Raw genomic sequence first — 21,238 nt, 5'->3', positions numbered from 1 at the left:
TAATTTTTCTTCATACTTTACTTTTATTGACTATTTTTAAATAGCAGATATTGTGTTTTCACCCTCTTTTTTAACTTAATTATTTATGTATGTGATATAAGAAAAAATCTTAAGACAATCAAGATTGATCTTTATTTACTCATATTAACTTAATTTTTTCTCATGAAATATAAAATAAATATAGAAAAGTATTATTGGAAATAAAGAAAATGAAAAAGGAAAATTGTTGTTTGAATATTTTGACTTAAATTTGATCAAAATAAATTTAAATTTATTTAGAGTAGCTCTTAGCTCTAGCAGAGTGTAATTTTAATAATAATAGATCTAATTGAGATATTAGTACGTGTGGTATCTAAACTGTCCGGAGGCAAATCCAGACGCGCCACATCACTCGGATGCACTTGGCCCCGGGTGACGTTACACATCCGAATTCACCTTCGAACTGTCCGAACGCCTCACGTAATAATTTTCCAATCTAGTGGAGTGTTTGTGACTTTGAGCAATCAAGTCATTAATAAATGTACTCATTTTAGATATTCTGGGTCTATTATTCATAGTGATGGTGAAATAGATGAGAATATTATTAGTAGAATTCAAATTGGATGGTTTAAGAGAAGAAATGCTTATGATTTGTTGTGTGATAGAAAAGTATCACTCAAATTTAAGGAAATAATTTATAAGATGATGGTGAGACCTTCAATGCTTTATAGCGCAAAATATTGGCCATTAAACGAGAAGCATAATATTAAATTAAGTGTTACTAAAATGAGGCTGCTCAAGTGGATTTACTCTTAGAGATAGATACGGATCAACAATATTCATGAAAAAATTGGAATTGCTCTAATGATAGATAACATTAGAAAGAGTCGCCTTACATAATTTAGTCATGTAAAATAGTAACCTTCTAATGATCCTGTTAGGAGAATAGATATATTATACTTAGCCTATCTTCTTAAAGGTTGAAATAGTCCTAAAAAGAATTCATATAACCAACCCCATGTAATAAGATAAAAGCTTAATGCTAATGTTGTTATTGTTGTTGAGATATGCATAATATATGATTAATTAATTAAAATTATATATATTTTTCAAAATAAATATAACAATTTAAAATGCAATACCATCAAATTACCTCACCCAATTTTCTCTAAATAAATATAATAATTTTTAAATTCATCTTAAATTATTTTTATCAAAAAATATTAATATAATATTTATTCAATACTATATACGCAATGACCCCCACTCCTTATAGAACAAGAAAACCATTTTTTGCAAAGAATAGTGCCACCTCACACAACCAATTAAGATCCGATGGAGCTGCTTCATCTTCAAAGTTCAGAGCGTCAGCTCTTCAATTTGGGAGAAATTGTACAAAGACCTCCCATGAAAGGCCTCAGCTTCTCAGGAATAATAACAGAGCCATCTTCTTGCTGAAAATTCTCCAACAAGCATATAATCATGCGGGGAACAGCACAAGCAGTGGCATTCAGTGTGTGCACAAATTGAGTCGGAGATGAAGAAGCCCCTCCCTTCCCCTTCTTTGGAGCAGCCATTGATGGATCAGATGGAGCTGGGCGGTACCGAATGCCCAATCTCCTGCTTTGATAGTCTGTACAATTTGATGCACTGGATATCTGTTTCATATTTGAGAAGGGTTGAAAATTATTTAGTTACAGGAAGACAAGAACCAAAAGAACACAATGAAATCTGTCGAGTATTAAAAAAATACATAAATATAAGTGTTAAAGATCCGTTAGGGATGACCACAACTTTTTATAAAGATGATTGTACAATTATTTTAGGTAAAATAGCTTTTTTAAGAGACTGTAAAAAATGGTGTCCTAACGCTGATTTTTTTTGAAAAAAAATGAGAAAGCAGCAGTTAAACAGAACTGTGGTTGTGATATGAAAAACAAAATAGTAAAAAATTATTCCAAACAAACCCTTAATATCTATTATCTATTATAATACAACTAATTTAAATTAGGTGTTTGAATATGGGTGTTGAAACTGCGTGAAAGTAATTTTAATGAGTATTAAAAGAATGGACATCTTTCATTTAATAGTAATAAAAGCAAAATGTAAATGTGAGGAGCTTATTCTCTTTGGACGAAAATTTCACACCATTTTGCATTTAATATGTATATATATAATGTTTATGTGTATAGACATACATTAATGTGTTATGTGCACAATACATGCATATTAATTTGATTTCAGTAATGGTCATCCTACAACAACAACAATAACATCAAGCCTTTGTCCCACTAAGTGGGATCGGCTAAATGAATCCTTTTTCGTCATTGTGTTTTGTTAAAAGTCAAATTCTCATTTAAATCTAATAAAGAAAGATCATTTCTAATATTTTCTAATCAAGTCTTCTTAGGTCTACCTCTACCTTTCTTAACATAAGTCAAATCTAATACCTTAACTTTCCTGATCGGGTCATCGGAAGGCCTCCGTTTAATGTGACCAAACGATTTAAGGCGACTCTCTCTAATCTTATCTTCCACTGGAGCTACTCCAACCTTTTCACGTATATGCTCATTTCGTATCTTATCTCTAAGGGTAAAGCCACTCATCCACCTAAGCATCCTTATCTCTGCAACACTTAACTTAGTATTATGCTAAAGTAAAAAAAAAAAAAATCAATTTTAATTTTGATTCGATTAAAATTTCCAATAATAAATTAGTAGTTTTCAGTTTCTGCCTAATTACTCGCTATGGTTAAAGTTATGCAAAACCTAACCAGAAACTAGGCTCAAAATAAAACCAAAGGCATTTCAGAGAGGCATCCTCCTTGCATACCTCTCCATATCTTTCCAGGCCAGGCATCCACGCCTCCACATCAAACTTGCGATAGGCTGGTGCACCCAAGTCACTTGTAGCCATATCCAGTGTCCTTTAAAGAAGCAGTGTTAGAATAAAATGATTCAGTAGAGTTCAATAAGCAGGATCTCAGTGAGGTTTTGTTCTACTTGAAATGAAGACCAAGGGATGCAAAGAGATCTTCTTCGATTTTGACAAGTTCTTCGTGATATAAGTTACTCTCATTTGGTCGACAAAATACGAACATTTCTACCTTGCTGAACTGGTGTACTCGATAGAGTCCCCTAACATGAACATAGAGAATCTCAGTGATAAATGAAAATTTTAAATATTTAAATGTTGGTCACAATCATAAAATTTTCCTTGTTATGAAACCATTGATGCAAATATCAAATAAATATGATGACTTCTAAAGGACATGAACAAGAAAAGCTAGGGAAGATTGCACACGTTGAAAAAATTAGTAAAGAGGGTCTGTCAGTAGATGAAGGTATAGAAGTTTGGTAGACATGAATTGATCCAGATTGAAGTGAAACCTATATGAACTTTTGGTGGAATATGTTTTTACAGCTAATACAAGTTGAATTACCTGGTTGCAGATCCTGCAGCACCCGCTTCAGTTCTAAAACAATGAGAATAGGCCACATATTTCAGAGGCAATGAAGAATCCGGAATTATAGAGTCCATATGAATGCCCCCAACAGGAATTTCTGCAGTTCCAATGAGGCATTGGTTACTGTCTTCAATAGAATAAACCTGCTATGATAACCAGTAAGCACCTCCTTTGACAATAAATATAGCATTTACATAAGAATTCCTTGGAAATATCTATATTCAGTTTTAGGGTCTTGAAGGGACAATAACATTACTTTTTAGTAAACACTGCCACCATTATACAGGAGGAAAACACAGTTAAAAAATAAAAGAAAAAAAGCCCAAAAGGATCCTCCAACTACTAACTAGTGTTCAATTTGGTCCCAGAGCTTCGCACTGTCTCAATTAAGTCCCTCAATTATTGAAAATTGATCCAATTTAGTCCTAGGGCCTAAAACAACCATTAAAGTCATCCCGAAAGTGTTAAATATGAGGGTATTTAAGATAGTGCAAGGGTATGTGAGATTATATTGCTTATATTGATATATTTTATTATTTAAAAGTTATAAGAAATATAAAAATCAAAATGAAAGTAAATTTAGCAAATAATAAGGGTGAATAATTAGTAAAGAATATAATTTTTTAAGCAAAATCTAAATGAAAGATCTGTTAGTCACAAAATATGCAATTAATTTGGTTTACCAATTGAACCAAATAAAAACATGAACTATATTTTGTTATACTGCAATGGATCTTGTTTACCAAACTAAAAGCTAATGAATTAGGTTATAATACAAAAAGAACACGAGTTTGTAACTCATAAAAACCCTCATTGTCTCCTCATCGATCTTGCAAAGTCGATGCAGTCATGTCATCTCCTAGCGTCGATCACAATAGCATGTCGATCTCACAGTCCCGTCGTCTCGCATAACTCGTGATTGTCTCCTCTTCGATGTCGCAGCACATCGTCACGTGGCATCGCTCGCAGTCTTAGACAATGTCGTAGCACATCGTCGTGTGGCATCGCTCATAGTCTTCGACGATCTCACAGCACAGTCGTCTTGTGGCGTCGATCATAATAGCTCGTCAATCTCTCAGTCCCTTCGCCACGCATAGCTTGCGATTGTCTCCTCTTTGATGTTGCTGCACGTCATCACTCAGCATTGCTCGTGGTCTTCGACAATCACGCAGCACAATCATCTCGCAACGTCGCTCACAGTTGCCCATCGATCTCGCATATCTCACGGCGTCTTCTCTTCGATGTTGCAGCATGTCGTCATGCAACACCGCTCAAGGACTTCAACGATCTCACAGCATAGTTATTCCTCGTTTCATATCCACATGATTATAGCGGGAAGATGAACTAGGTAATTAAGGAAAATTAAGTCTTTTTACTAAAATACCTAAGAAAAAACGAACCCTTGCCCTTTCTTTTGCTAACGTTCATGGAAAATCAAACGTGGAGACTAAATTGGAGCTATTTATAATAGCCAGGATACTATATTAGGTCTTTATAAAAGTCTGAGATTAAATTGAGCATTTATTAATAGTCGGGAGGCTATTTTGAGCATTTACTCACAAAACAAAACTGTATGCATAGAGTTCCAACTAATATGATTTGGATAACAAAGTAGTATAAAAGCTATGATTTGTGAGTCTTGTGGTGAATAATACTACAAAATGATGGTGAAATGTACATTTGCAATAGAATTTGATCGACATCAACTTTAATGATGAAGTTCGCACTTGAAGCTTATTGTCGAGCAAACTTTAACAATGAAGTTCACACATGGAGCTTATTTTCATCGTTGTTTGAGAGCTAAAGTGAAACTAAGACAATGGTCATCAGTTCCTACTGTTCCATGAAGCTAAAGGTCAGCGAAATGAGACTTCATCCTAAGTTTGGGCATTCGAAGATGAGGTTTGCATGATTTTGTATAATTTGTTTGAGAGTTACATGAGTTCTAAAACATTGGGATCCCTTTGCCCTCATTCAAATCCTTTGAACTTTGCATATTGTTGATCGCTGACTGTCCCTCCCTGCTAATAATATTCCTCACCTATAGTGTTGCGCCTTCTCCATCTTCGACTACATTCAGATCCAATAAGACATTGCTTGTTGATAAATGCGAAAGTCTTTGACATCATCTTCTATTATTTCTTTTGTGACAAATGGGGATGACAAAGAAGACCATGAGTATATGATATAGAATATCAAACTTTAATTTTATATATTAATTTTAGGTAAAGATATTTTGGATACCTTTAGTATGGGGGCATTTCACAAGTCAAAGATTTTAAAAACCTTCCACATTGATCCCTATTACCTTTTAAATTTTCATTATGATCACCTAGTTTGATTTTTTATCTTTAAAGTAGTCTTTTTTTATTATTTCTAAAATTTATATGAAGCTAATTTCTTATGATAACAATATCATTTTCCTAAATATTTTTCTCCTATTATAAGGTCAAGTCATCTTACAATTAATATAGGTCACACTCTCGCCAATGAAGGAGAAAACTAGGTAGGAGAATAGAAAAGGTCACACTACTATTAAAAACTATTACTTTGGGTTTCAAAGAAATGAGGATTTCACTCAACCGAAACCCAATCTAACATTTCATCTTCTATCAACCTTTTCCTCCTCAATCTCCCCGTTCCAACTTTCCCTAGGTCTCTCTTCCTCTCCACCTCTTTTGATATTAAAAAAATAACTCCCTTTTCCTCTTCTCACTCTAAACAATATTCTTTTCATAAACAACCTACATTCAACCTAAAGTGCCTTCAATTTCTAGATCAAAAGAAGAAAATAACGGAAATGGAAGGAATATAACAGAAAGTAAGGACCTAAATAAAACGTAACCCAAACATTGGGAACAAAGTGGATTGTTATTATAATCATGGACTTATGAAATGCATATCCTAAACCTGATGGACTCAAATAATATTTATCCTTATTTTTTTATCTTATAGGTATTAATACCACTAGAATTCAATGTTACATATGAGCAAACAATTTAGGGTAAACAAAATGCACTACCGGGAAATTCGATTAATTGTCAAAATATATCATTTTAGAAAATGCAGAATAGCTAGAATCTATCACTTTAAAAATTGTTGGTTTGATGCAAAGCAATAAATTAAATGTTTTTACTTTTGTTAAGATATACTTCAAATGCATTGAAATGCAGATAAAGATGGACACAAAGAACGAGCTCAAGTGGACAATGGGTAGCCACAAGCGGTTGCTGGCAATGATCGGTAGCAACATGAGGGAATACCAAGCACGCACATTGCATAAACTTTACAATATGAGCAATATGCAGGTATACATAAAATATAGAAATAAAACATAAGGGAGCAGAGAAATGCATGTTACATAGTTTAAAGGTACTACATATACCTTATTAAATTTGTTAAGAGCGACCCTTAAACTATAGAGTTATGCTGATGTTGACCTTATAAAGTTTTGTAGCCTAATTTTTACCCAATGAATAAAATGTGTTGCGCAAACTTAGTTCTGAGTAGGTATTTAGGAAATTTTTTGTATTTTCTCCACAATCAAACTATAGCGAAATATGCAAAGGCTGCAACAAGACATAGTCATCAATTAGGTGAATATTTACAGAGTTCTATATTTTTTATACACTGATCTTCATTTCTATTTTTTCACGCTCAATGTTTGCAAAGTACTGCATTTTCCCAACATACCTAGGTGGTGCTCCCGATACCCAAAAAAGTACAAGTTGATATAATAATAACTAAGGTGGCAGAGAAGTTCTTAAACGAGTTAGGAAAAGGAAACATGAAAGTGTTCTTTTTCCAAACAAAAAAATATAAACATCTAGCCAAGAATATAGCATGTCATTCTAGAACATAACATATTCAACTTAGATATCATTTTAACTAAGGTTTAGTAGACATTGTATTATGGTTTTATAAAATTAAATGATTGGAGAGCTAGACTGAATAAAATTAAATATTAAACGATTACAGCAGACAAGTTGACCCTCTGCAAAGTTTCAATGGACTTTCATGGTTAGTAAGGTGGAGGTGTCGCATAGAGTTTATTCTTATAGGACATCATCAAATAATCGATCTCCAAATGGGAGATTGTTAATAATGTGACATAATTTTCGCAATAAGCACTGAATCAAATTATTCCTATCATGATAAATAAGCATAAAACTCAAAGAAATTAGTTTTATAATAAAAAGAAATTAAATGAATATGCTTTTGGATAAAAGAGCCTACAAGTTTTTTTTTTTCTACCTGGCTAAACATCCATTGGACTTCTTCGTTTCTATTGCTATGTAACATAAATAGATGTGATGAGGTGAAAAAGCTTTTCATTGCTTGAATGGACGAGTAAAAAATATATAAAGGAAGAGAGAAGCAGAGCATCATGCTGAGAAAAAAAGAAATAGAATGAGAAAAAAAGAGCAGAGGTTGTGAATATGAAAAAAGAAATAGTGGGCAGAGGAGAGAAAATATGAAAGAGAGGAAAATAAAGAGAAAAACTCTAGTTTACTGCAGACTCAAGCACGATGCAAACATACTTTTGACAACGCAAGGGTGATGCCGTAGGAAAACATAGTGATGCTGGAGGCAAACGTTGTGTTACAGAAAAAATATCTTGTAATAAACATAAATACAAATCAAAGTTTTTGATAAAAGCTCGTCTGAATCTCTTATTTTTACAATTTGATCCTTAGTTATTTTTCTCATAAAATTTACAGAAACATGAGGAAGGCAAATTTGATGTACTCATTATACACTAAGGTGAATTTTTTTATTTGTACGTCAGTTGATTTAAGCAATTCAATCTCAACAAATCACATAAATTTTAGTGAAGCATGCATAGCTCGTACCCTTTTCAACCTTATTCTATGTCACTGATCAAGATAGATTAGAACACTTAAATAAATAATGAAATGTCATGCTCTGCTTCAAACATGAAACAGCAAGGAAATAGTTCGGAAAATTTCACATGGAGCATGCAGCCAACTACATTAAGGTTATAGAGCAGATAACTTACGTCTCTTTGATTAACAGAGTTTACAATTAAAAAAATAGATGTAAATGATAGAATAAAATAAACTAAGATGGTTTTTTAGCACCAGCTAAACCAACACTAGTCGTTCCTACTCCAACATCAAAGAATTATGAAAACTAAGCATCTACATGAAGCTTTGCGTGTTAGCACTGATGATCATGGACATCCAAGTTAGCAATTCAGGTAAAGTTGAATTATGAAAATCATTAATAATAAAAATTATTCTTCAATAGAAAAAGGGCCAGCTCATGATGCAGTATAAATGCTTAATATGCCCTGACAAAGCTCAATTCTTAGGTATAATTTTGACCGACTATACATTACGTGAACGAAGACCTACTGCAATATAAACAGGAAAATCTCCAATTATTAAGCCATTGAACCATATCGAGTGAAATATCCAAAAAAAATCTCGTCAGCAAACATTTATTGCATTTTCTTAACAACGAATCAAGAAGTTCAAAGAGTCAGGAGAGCGTGTGGACACAGAAAAGAGGGGAAGTTGGGCTAAGAGAGATAAATATTGAGAACCTGTGTATTGTCCCCACGAGGTTGGAACCCACACTTCTCAACAACAGAAGATCTTACAATCTCCGGAGTAATTAGAGGCGTGAAACCCCTACTAGAAACTTCAGATATCGCCCAGTTGATAAGAGCCATTTCTAATAAAACGGCCTCATTTTTTAGATAGTAAAACTTCGCTCCACTTACCTATAAAATTAAGAAAATACGTTAAATAAAAACAGATCTACAAGTAGCAAATTAAAAGTTAATCACGAGATCCATCAAAGGGTTGTGAGGAAGAAATATACTAAAGCCAAATATACTTTCACAAATCAAAAGGATGGGAAAACAAGTGGCATGTTCATGTACTTCAAATATTTATGAGATTGTTCAATTTGAAATAATCTTCTTCAATGCATAAGCTTCTGTAAGGACCCAGAACTTCTATGATTTAGATTCTCTTGGGAAGGCTAGATGACTAGACATGACAGGTTGGATATGGATTGGCCTGGCTTGTCTAGGCCAAACAAGCAAATTGGGCCAGCTAGGTGTAGTGAGTCGACTGGACAGATTTGGCAAGACTTCAGAATTTCCAAACAAGTAAGATTGGTTGAAAACGACCAGCCAGACTTGACTGTGATGGCCAGGTTGGATGAGTAAGCAAAAAGTTAGTTCAAAGATTAGATTTGCTCTGGCCGGCCACAAATGAGCGCTGACATATAAATGACCAAACTATATCCCACAAGATCATCATTATGATGTTAGTCATATCAGACTCAATTTTGGTACGATACACTGTGTTGGCAAAAGAAGATGAGAAAAAGAAAACCATATGACATTGACAAATGTAAAACATGCACAACAACATCAAGTCTTTATCCCATTATGTGGAGTTGGCTACATGAATCCTTTTTCTCCATTGTGTCTTGTTAAGAATCAAATTCTCATCTAAATCTAATAAAGAAATGATATTTCTAATTATTTTTAACCAAGTCTTTTTAGGTACCTCTAGCTTTCTTAACATAAATCAAATCTAATACATCTACTTTCCTAACCGGGTCATCGGAAGGCCGCCGTTTTATGTGACCAAATCATCTAAGGTGACTCTCTCTAATCTTATCTTCCACTGGAGCAACTCCAACCTTTGCACGTATATGCTCATTTCATATCTGTCTCTAAGAGTAAAGTCATTCATCCACCAGAGCATCCTCATCTCTGCAACACTTAACTTAATATTATGCTTCTCTTTTAATGGCCAACATTCTGCACCATAAAGCATTGCAGGTCTCACTACCATCTTATAGAAATTTACCTCAGGTTTGAGAGGGACTTTCTATCATACAACAAGCCCAATGCATTCCTCCACTTCAACCATCCAACTTGAATTCTACTAATAACATCCCCACCTATTTCACCAACACTCCGAGCAGATATCTAAAATGTGTCTTATTAAGGACTTGATCGCCCAAAGTCATAATCCCCCGGGGCTCTAGATCAATTATTTAAAATTACACTCCATATATTCAATTTTAAACTTATTCAAACAAAAGCCTTTAGACTCTAAGGTTGACCTCCATAATTCAAGTTTACCTTCAACTTCCTCTCTAGTCTTATCAACAAGACGAATATCATCAACAAAAAACATATACCAATGTACAACCTCTTGCAAATGTCTAGTGAGAGCATCTATGACTAAAGCAAAAAAGACATGGTCTTAAGGCTGATCCTTGATATAATCCAACTGAAATAGAAAAATACTTGGTCAAACCACCTTGTATCTGAACACAAGTAATAACTCCTGCATACATATCCTTAATGACTTGAATATAAGCATTATTAACCCCTTTCTTATGTAGAACTCTCCATATCACTTCTCTTGAAACTTTATCATATGCTTTCTCTAAATCAATAAAAATCATACTTAGACCTCCTTATTCTCTCTATACTTCTCAATCAAATCTCTCAATAAATGTATAGCTTTCATAGTAGACCTACCTGACATGAATTCAAATTAATTTTGAGAAACATTAGTGTCATGCCGCAACTTATAGTCCATAACTATCTCCCATAGTTTTAAAGTATGACACATTAACTTTATTCCTCTATAATTCCCATAATCTTGTGCATCACCTTTATTCTTAAAAATATGAATCAACACACTCATTCTCCACTCACATGACATATTTTTAGTCTTCAAAATAATATTAAAAAGTTTAATAAGCCAATTAATTCTTTCATCTAATAAGTATTTCCACACCTGTATTGGAATATCATCAGGTCCAACATCTTTTCCACACTTCATTTTCTTTAAAGCCTCTTTAACTTCGGTTTTATTAATATGTTGATAAAAACAAAAATCTTTCTTTTTATTTAGGATGCTAAGGTCAGTAACGTCAATCGCATTCTCACAATATTCATTGAAAAGTTTAGCAAAATATCTCATCAACCTTTATTGAATATACTCTTCTAATAAAAACACTTTTTTGATCTTCACCCTTAATACACTTGAACTAAATCCTTACTAATATTATTTCTTTGCTTAACTAACTTATATATATACATATCTTTTGCCCTCCTTAGTATCTAATATACACTATAAATCATTAAAAGCTAAAATCTTTACACCACATATTGCTTTCTAAGACTCCTTACAAAACTTTCTATATTTTTTCCAATTATCAAAATTTTTACAGCTATACTAATTTTTATAACAAATCTTCTTTTTTTTTTTATTTTTTCTAGCACATTTTTATTCCACCACCAACTATTTTTACTATTAGTAGTTTTTCCTTTTGATACTCCAAGCACATCGTTTGTAATATGTTTTAATATCACTAGCTACTTTTTTCTATATAGTATTAGTTTCCTCATGCATAGACAAAATTTTAAGATTTAGAATCTTACTCTAAAAAATATTTTGTTGATTTTCTTTAAATGCCCCAATCTAATCATAGAACAAAGATTTACTTTATTTTTTATTTTATGTCCATTCATCTTAAAGTCCAAAACTAATAAGAGATGTTGGGTACATAAACTTTCACTCGGAATAACTTTGTAATATTTGCAATCTAAATGATCTATTTTTTTATAAGAAAATAACCAATCTGAGTTTTATTATATCTATTCTTATAAGTCACGAGATGTTCATATTTTTTCTTAAATAAGGTATTAGTAATTACAAAATCATAAGCTAAATAAACATCTAATATTGTCTTACCACCTTCATTAATCGCTCCAAAGCCATGATCCCTATGAATACTTTTAAAATCTACCTCTCTACCAATATGTCTATTTAAATATCCTCTAATAAAAACTCTTTCTTCAAGAGTAGGAGTGTCAATTCGGGTCAACGGGTCAGGTTCGGGTCCGACCCGAGTTGACCCGACTGTAAACGGGTTGACCCAAACCCAACCCGTTTAGTCAAACAGGTCAGAGATTTTAACCCGGACCCGACCCGTGAACCTGGGCTCAGGTGTAGCTGCGTAGGCGTGCTCCCGCGCTCCGGCGACCACGCGGTCTGCGTAGGCAAGCTCCCGCGCTCCGGTCGACCACGCGGTCCGCGCGAGCACGACCTAGGCTTAGGCGTAGCCGCGTAGGCGTGCTCCCGCGCTCCAGCAAACTCCCGCGCTCCGACGACTCCTGTGTAGGCGTGCAGGATTGACGTCATAGGCCTGACGCGGACGGCTGGCATTGCGAAGACGCGACGTGACGCCGATGTCCCTCGATTCCCTCCCACGCGAGAAAAATGAAACGGGCAAAGGCGTATACGGGTCAGCTCATGTCAATTTCGGGTTACCAGGTTGACTCGGACCCGAACCGTTTTTTAAATGGGTTGAAAATTGAAACCCGAACCCGACCCGTTTGTTAAACGGGTCGACCCAAATCCGGATTTTTCGGGTCGGGTTCGGGTCGGGTTGTCGGGTCTGGTCAATAATTGACACCCCTATTCAAGAGTTATCTTTTGTATTAATTCTTCTAGGTCATTCCAAAATTTTAATTTTGAACACATGCATAGCTTAGTAAAACATGCATAACGTGGAGACATAATGTTTTGAGACAACCATGCTACTATCTGCCCCAATCAATGTTTGTCTATCTATTTAAGTTAATTAGCTTTAATTTTCTTCATTATCTATTGTGCTTCTTCCTGGTGTATTATTATTGTTTGCCTAACTTAGTGAAACACTAAAGGCCCCATCTCACCAAAGGCCAGCTTTTTCGCTATACATTATGCTCATAACCAACAGGCAATTCATCCTGGATGGGCTCCACCAAAGCAAGCACATCCAGGCAGCATGTTTGGGAGCCGAGTGGATCCTAACTCCCTACCACAATCCCAAAGAAGGAAAACCAAGTCGACCAGATTAGATGATCCTGAGTCAATAGGGAAGCGTGACAGTATTAGCCAATACCTAACAAGTTATTCATTTAGTGCTTATTAACTGGATAAGTTAAGTGAATCTGTGCCATTCAAATCAGTAAGCCTCAATATTCATAAGGGCTGAATGAAAGCATGGATATTATTACTGAGTTTATGTAAAGGAACTTGAAAACAATCATATCTCATATAGATTAAATATCCATCGAGAATTCTTATTCCAAGCACTAATAGGGAATAAGCACTACTAGAATACCTCAGCTGCAGAGTCAAAATCAAATAAATCAAGTTCTTTTCCTAGCTGTATGTGATCTTTAGCTGTAAATTTAAACTCTGGAGGGTTTCCAACCTAGATCAAAGAATGACAAAGAAAAAAAATCATGAGCACTCTTGTTCAGCAAACCAAAATATTAGACAAAATATCATTAGAATGGAATACCATATGTCTCACAACAGAGTTCTCCTCGCCCCCTGTTGGAACATCAGGATGAGTAATGTTTGGTATGCATTGTGCTTCTAGTTGAAGCTTATCAGTAAGCACTACTAGATCCTCTTCTAAAGCAGCGAGGGCTTCTTTTAGATTCTTCCCTGGAAGAGACAACAGAGACGACATTTAAGTAAAATAGTTAACAAAAATTCAAAGCTTTACAAAATGTATACCTTCCTCTACAAGAGCCTGACGCACAGAAGGATCCAGTCTTCCCTTCATCTTGTTAGCAACTATATTTCTTTCCCCTCGCATCCGTTCAACCTCCTGCCATCTGTGACTAGGATTAGATAAGGACGTTTTTTCTTTTCTTGCTATAAGAGTACAACAAAACTATTGCAGGAGTCCATTACAAATTAACCTTATGTATTCGTTTTTCAAGCAACAACAAAAACTTTCGTTTTCTTCTCATGTTACCGACGAAGAATTCAACATAATTTGAATGGAGTAATTGTCAATGATGAGAGCAATTCAATTTATGCCAGCAAAAGCAATAAATAAATAAATAATTTTGTACTTACATATGTTTAAGCCCATATTTGATCAGGTGAAATTAATCAAACCATTATTAGAACATGAATCGTCTTAAAGTCCTAATCTCATCTTCTGCGAACTCGTCGTCGCCAATCCAGCCTTATATGACGGTTGCCAACCCTTATCTCATCATCATTGACCTCACCATCGTCGATCCCACCCAGCACGACCTCGTGCCGTCCCTGACCCCCACACTAAAATAATGTATTTCCTTTTCACCCAACCAAAAACGAAAAAAAAAAATGATTTAATGGACTTATTTTACAACCAACCAAAAATCTTAAAAAATAAATTATAATGAATTTAATTTACAATAAATTTAAAATGCACATATATTTGAAATACTTGCAACCAAACCACCCCTAAGATATTCATTTGAGACTATTTCTCTCTTCTTGCATTTTAGGCATGATTCATTTCTTTAACAAGGGCTTAGAGTCCTTCCACAAATAACTTTGGATCCAATATCTTCTTTGGTGCAATGAAGTATGAATCATGTAAAAAACCAATATTCAAAACAAGGATCGCCCCAATAATCATAAAAAGTTTCTACATAGTAAGCAGCAAATGAATATAGTAACTTTGGCCTACAACAAAGAGGATCATCTAACAAAGATAATCAAAAATATTTTCGAGCGCTTTTGGCAAGACGATTCCCTGAAGGGAGGTAATCTATTGTCTCTCATAAGCACCAATGTCATTATACTATGAGTTGCTACTCCAACACCATCACATGATAATGAGCATTATTTTCCAAATCATAATACAACTGAGACTCCTCTTGTCACCCTACAAAACTTGAAGCTCAACCGAAAAATGCTTTTTTAATCTAAACTGCAGAGACTTATCCAACACCAAAATTCAAGATGTCAATGTTGGACAAATATAAAAGGAAGTTGGATCCCACCAATCACATCATTCACTAAGTCAACAATTTATCTTCTCACAATCAGTAACATGATGAAATGTGGTATGCTCTTTACTACATGCAAGGAGGAACATCTATTGTGGTTCTCCTACCTTCTTCTAGAAATCATCACCTCCTTTGTTGACTTAAATTTATTGTTTATCACTCAATTCTCTAGTGCCTAAAAGCTGATGAAGAACTCCTTAGCTCCCTTGAATATGAGACAGAAGTCGAAGGAGTCACTAAGCCATTTTGTCACTCGGTTATAGTGTGAGATGTTAGATGTACAAGCCCTAAAACTCGTCATCACTCAAACATCGCTTACTAATGGCATTTGCAAAGGACCTCTTTTAGCTTGCGATAGCCAAATCCTTGATTGAATTGCTAGAGTTGGTCAATAGCCACATCAATGAGTATAACTATGTGACTTCAGCTTTAACACCTTCTATATTGGGCTCTTCAAAGATTATCATTAGCATCCTTGAGTTCAGCGGAATAAATCACATCGTTATCCGAAGCCGCAAAAACTTTGTAGAGGGTATCGGCCCGAAAAGCAAGATAAGGGAATAATATCTTATGACCCCGAACAAGGGACAAGTCACCTCATTTCTAGAAGAATGTATAAGAAATTTTTATGCTTTCCATTGAGGCGAACTACATTATATGCTCGTGAACCATCAACCTATTTTGTCTTCTATAAAGATCACAGCTATGTATGGACTATCCTTACCACCTTCGTAGTCACATTAAAGAATTGGTAAGCACCGATAAGCTCATAGAATTGGTTCTCATTGACACCATACATCTAAACCAGGCACCTATTTAGGAAAAGAACAACAATCCTAATACACACAAATGATTCATATTACAAGGATAATCTTAATGATGCTTGATGAATCCGGGGTTAAGGTGTCAAGGTAAGAAACCTCAAGTTCATCATCTTTCAAGGAGCTCATCACCATCACTAATGCAGACCAATCACAAATCGGGAATCCTTGCGATGCTATCATTACTACCCTTATCACCAACTATCAAATTGAGATTATTTCAATCGACATGGAGAATTCTGTAAATATTATATTTCAATGTGTTTTCAATATTCATTCATGTTGCACTAATTGTTGAGTCATTTACATTTTCTAAAGAGCATATTAAGAACGAAGCTAGATCATATTACCAACAACTTTGGGCGAGGGAGGCATGTGGGCTGTAATGGTCAACTTCATCATAGTCGATGCTCCTACCACCTATAATGCACCTTTGGCCAACCTCACTTGAACACTTTCAAGATAATTGTTTCAACTTACCATATTGTAGTGAAGTTTCAAGCAAGAGGTCAAACACTCACTATCCAAAGAAACTTGCTGCAATTATGGAATTCTACCTACAAGCAATCAAATTAGTCTAACACTCCAACAAAAAGTTTTGCAACTCCAGGAACCAAGTTACACTTTGTGCATTTGCACTTTGGTTTAGAGCACCAATTACTATTCATTAATTGTCGTAGATCAAACAAAGACATTTTCTTTTGATTCATAATTGAAATGCAGGAGAAGAAATCAATGTCACATGTCAATGTTTGAACATAGACAAGTCAGCCAAGCCAATCAAATAAAGAATTTGACAAATCGCACAAATTTGATAGAGAAACAAATTGACGCAATGCTCAAAAATTCTGGAAGGTCAGATTCAATAGAAAAATCCAATACCCAAACTAAATCTTAAATGTCATCATGGTCCAAAAGGGTAATGAGAAGTGCATAATATGCGCAAGACATGATGAATATGAAAAAACCTTATCCCAAGGATAGCCACCCACTTTTGCAATTTGGTGCTCTAATCGACTCTGCAATCGACTTTCAGTAATAACCTTTGTTGACGCTTTCACAAGTTATCAACAAATTAAAATATATCATATCAACCAAGAAAAGAATATGTGTTGTACTACTACAATAATACCATTCAAAGTAAAGAAAGTTGAAGTTACTTATAAGCGAATGATGGGCAATTTCTTAGAAAATCAAAAAAAGGAAAAAAAAAATTGAAGTCTATGTTGATAACTTGCTCATGAAAAGCCAAACTCAAGAAGACGTCATAAATCCCCAATGTACCTGCTCAAATACATCTTTGGAGTGTGTTTGGGTTTGTTTGAGCTTTCGTCTAACACCACAAGGTTTGAAGGTCAATCCCTATAAAGTCAAAGTAATATAAAAGATTTCTCCTCCAAGAACTACCAAAAACTTAGCATCTTATAGGGTGAATTATATGCCTAAATTATTTTATCTTGAAATATGACGAAGATTGTTTAGCATTTTAAGGTGTTAAGTGGTGTCATGGTGTGAAACACTTTCAATAGATTGAGAAATGCGGATAAGCATTCAGCTAGTTATAGTCTCTATTATCTCAACGCCCGTTCTCCAAAGCCCACAACTTGGTGACAATTTGCTACTTTATCTCAAAGAGGGTGAGGAGATGGTCAACTCAACTCTAATTAACAAAGATAGCAAGAAACAATGGCTAGTGTGTTACGTCAGGAAAATTCTCCATAAGATCAAGTTAAGATACATAAGCCTAGCAACTGTCTTCTCTAAAGTCATCAAAAATTTAATATACCTATTTACATATGCCTACTCAATCTCAATGTCAACTTCTAGACTTGTTTTGATGTATTCTTCAAAGATTTGATCTAAGCGTAGAATACATAGCCTTAAGGACCTTCATCCAAAATTCTCACTCAAGTTACTCACTACGCTACAAAGATAATCACCTTTAAATCCAATCTTCTTAACATGAACTCTAGACTCCTTATAGAAATTCCAATCATCCTCAACAATCTTGAGGTTCACTTCCTCAACCTGATCATGATCGCTTCCACTATTAGAACCACTTCATCATTAACATAGCTATTGGACCTCGCTTCTTATGAAATCGTCTCTCCATCAACAATAACAGGATCATTTCCCTTAGTGATTTGGAATTCCTAGTTGCCAGCTTTTTCCGACTCTTTCTCTTGGGGATCTCTTCGACGTTAATAGTAGGCATATTGACCCACATAGTCTTCTCTTTGTCGAAAACTTCAAATTCAATTACAACTACCTCGAAAGTTGGCTCATCAACACTCGTGTCCCTTCCCTAGCAAAGAGACCTCAAGGAACTCACTCTCGCCTTCAGTTGAAATAGCATCAGAGCTAGCAAAATCACTTCCTAATCTTCCTTTGGAAGATTTAAGATTAATTCAAAAATGGAAGCCCTACTCTGAAACTCTAAGATGTGTTAAAATATTTATTGTCAAAACTTTGTTCACTTGGATTTGTGGAGATGATTCAGGGAAGAGGAGGGATAAAAATGCCACCTTGCTCTTCCAAATGAGGTGTATCAATCTTTCCATCTATTTACTAGAGTGCCTTCTAGAATATTTTTTGAAGCATATAATCCCTCATGCACACATTTCTCATCACAAGTTGCTCACTTTGCAGCCTCCTTGGGCAACTAAGGATCCAACTTCTCCTAGTTTTCTTCTAACTTCTTGAACTTTACCTACATCAAGGGTAGTTTCCCTACCGCCAATAACCACTCCTACAATTAAGGGAGATATCCCTGTGCAGCCATATTGAACTTCTTTGAAGCTCATTGACAACATTCAAGCCTATAAATCGCTTAAACTTCTTCAATTCTATATAAAAAAAGGTTCTAAAATAAAAAAATGTCAACAAAATAGATAACCAAGATTCAAGTAGTGAAATTCTGAAAATGAAATACAAATATCAAAATTTATTGGCATCTGTGTTGGCATATCAAATCCGTGCTAGGAATCTATACATTACATTGAGATAACGCTCAAAATTAATTTATACTTCTCATTTGAACTGCCCCGACCAAATAGGGTGTTTCAATTCTTTGATTCCCTAGTCATTTTCATCTTCTTAAAAGGGATTTTGCTTGTATCATGTTAAGTCATTATGAGAACCTAAATTGGGTTCAAGAAGTCGTTGATTGAGAAAAACCTTGGATATTTTGCAACTTGACCTAAAGCCTTAAACAACCCAAAGTCACATCTCATAACAACAACCCAATAGTTAGCTTTAACCCGACCCCTACTAATAAGTCGTTGGATATCCCTGTGCAGCCACGTTGAACTTCTTTTGAAGATCATTGACAACATTCAAGCCTATAAATCGCTTAAACTTCTTCAATTCTATATAAAAAAGGTTCTAAAATAAAAAAAAATGTCAACAAAATAGATAACCAAGATTCAAGTAGTGAAATTCTGAATATGAAATACAAATATCAAATTTATTGGCATCGGTGTTGGCATATCAAATCCGTGCTAGGAATCTATACATTACATTGAGTCAACGCTCAAAACTAATTTATACTTCTCATTTGAACTGCCCTGACCAAATAGGTGTTTCAATTCTTTGATTCCCTAGTCATTTTCATCTTCTTAAAAGGGATTTTGCTTGTATCATGTTAAGTCATTATGAGAACCTAAATTGGGTACAAGAAGTCGTTGATTGAGAAAAACCTTGGATATTTTGCAACTTGACCTAAAGCCTTAAACAACCCAAAGTCACATCTCATAACAACAACCCAATAGTTAGCTTTAACCCGACCCCTACTAATAAGTCGTTGGACTCATCTAAAGGACTCATAAAGTGTCCCTGAAACAATTCACCCTAATAACTCATGAATTCGAGCCCTAACTAAAGGATTGCTTCAACATAACTCACCTATAGTACCCCACCCCCCAACTCAAAATCTAGAAATTGTCAATAATTCATGCAACTGATGCCTACTTCGGGTACAACTCGCCTGCTACATAATCAACTGCAACAAGCTCAACCTATATGTTTTGAATGTAATTGTACTGCACTTTCAATTATATAGCACCAATCTTAATCCCCACCAATATATAGTGGATTTGTGGTCAATCTGGGGCACATAAAATCTCACCATAAATATTTACAAAAAAATTCTATCTACAGATTGTTTCTTTATATCTCGATTCCAGTAACCCTTTTTAGTCTAACGACTTTGGTCAGGATCTTTGTATGCCAATTCCATAAGAGATTCATTTGAGAACCAGATTCTCTCTCCTCTTGCTCATTGGGCATAATTCATTTCTATAATAAGATATAGCTATTCTTCAAAGGACAACTTTGGATCCTACACGATGCATCTGCAACTCCTAGCATGATGACATCACTATAACCAGTTAATCCAACTAAAGCATATCCTTTATCGACATTTCCGTCCTCAAAACGAATGTAATAAGCTTTTATTATATGTCAATTTATCAACAACGAATTCAATAAAATAACAGAGACGAAAAATAGTTTAACCTTCTGAAGGCTGCAGAAATCCTCATAGAGCTCAAGGACAAGCTCCAAATTGGCAGTGGAATTCCTGTTCCTAATGTTGGCGGCAACAAGATCCTTATTATCCCGGATCCATTTCAAGTCAATGGCAGCTTTCCATTGGGGCCTGAGAGTTGCTGCACCCAGCATCTCAAGAACTTCAACTATTTGACCAGAGGTAGAAACAATATGGGAAGAAAGCACGCACCATTCTCTCCGTGGGATGAAGCGTTGGCAGCTGGCTCAGAAATAGCAGGGGATGAGATGGCCCGTAGAAGAAAAGGTGGAGAAACCTTAAGCGGGAAGACGGGGAGTGCCGGGGTTATGCTTAGGGTTTTGAAGTGTGTTAACTGTGATGGCAGCCTGCAAACAACCGGCGCCCGCGATAGCAAGTAATTGCAGGAGATCATCCCTAAATAGCAAAAAAAAAAACTTAAAAAAAGAGATTGGGATTTAGGAGGTCTACTGGAGTAATGGGTAGAATGATAGAGCTAAAAAATAATGGCTGCCTTAGGCGGATTGGCGGATAGGGTTTGAGCGGCGGAGAGCAGCGGGAATGGGAGGGCAGTGCCAGTTCAGTAGTTTTGC

The 21,238-nt window shown here is 35.1% G+C and overlaps 1 protein-coding gene across 3 annotated transcripts; it reads right to left on the bottom strand.

Annotated features, from left to right (window-relative positions):
• Positions 1–1,229: 1,229 nt before the first annotated feature.
• Positions 1,230–21,238, bottom strand: LOC110102259 (serine--tRNA ligase, chloroplastic/mitochondrial). Of its 3 annotated transcripts, XM_020830512.2 has the most exons (11): positions 21,160–21,238; positions 20,859–21,062; positions 20,636–20,787; positions 14,026–14,119; positions 13,805–13,953; positions 13,622–13,714; positions 9,015–9,194; positions 3,422–3,588; positions 2,982–3,116; positions 2,812–2,905; positions 1,230–1,637 (listed from the first exon to the last, which is right to left on the bottom strand). In XM_020830512.2, the coding sequence occupies exons 2-11, from the start codon at positions 21,058–21,060 to the stop codon at positions 1,347–1,349; spliced, it is 1,557 nt and encodes a 518-aa protein (XP_020686171.2). In that variant the 5' UTR covers positions 21,061–21,062; positions 21,160–21,238; the 3' UTR covers positions 1,230–1,346. The 3 variants fall into 3 exon arrangements, with proteins under 3 accessions (XP_020686171.2, XP_020686173.2, XP_020686175.2); XM_020830514.2 differs by lacking the exon at positions 21,160–21,238 and having other exon boundaries at positions 14,026–14,126; positions 20,859–21,000; XM_020830516.2 differs by lacking the exons at positions 20,636–20,787; positions 20,859–21,062; positions 21,160–21,238 and adding an exon at positions 14,374–17,135 and having other exon boundaries at positions 14,026–14,126.

Source organism: Dendrobium catenatum, unplaced genomic scaffold (assembly GCF_001605985.2).
Source record: "Dendrobium catenatum unplaced genomic scaffold, ASM160598v2 fragScaff_scaffold_1083, whole genome shotgun sequence".
NCBI classification, from domain to species: domain Eukaryota; kingdom Viridiplantae; phylum Streptophyta; class Magnoliopsida; order Asparagales; family Orchidaceae; genus Dendrobium; species Dendrobium catenatum.
The sequence above is the reverse complement of the archived record's forward strand: the minus strand, read 5'-3'. Positions and strand labels throughout refer to the sequence as shown.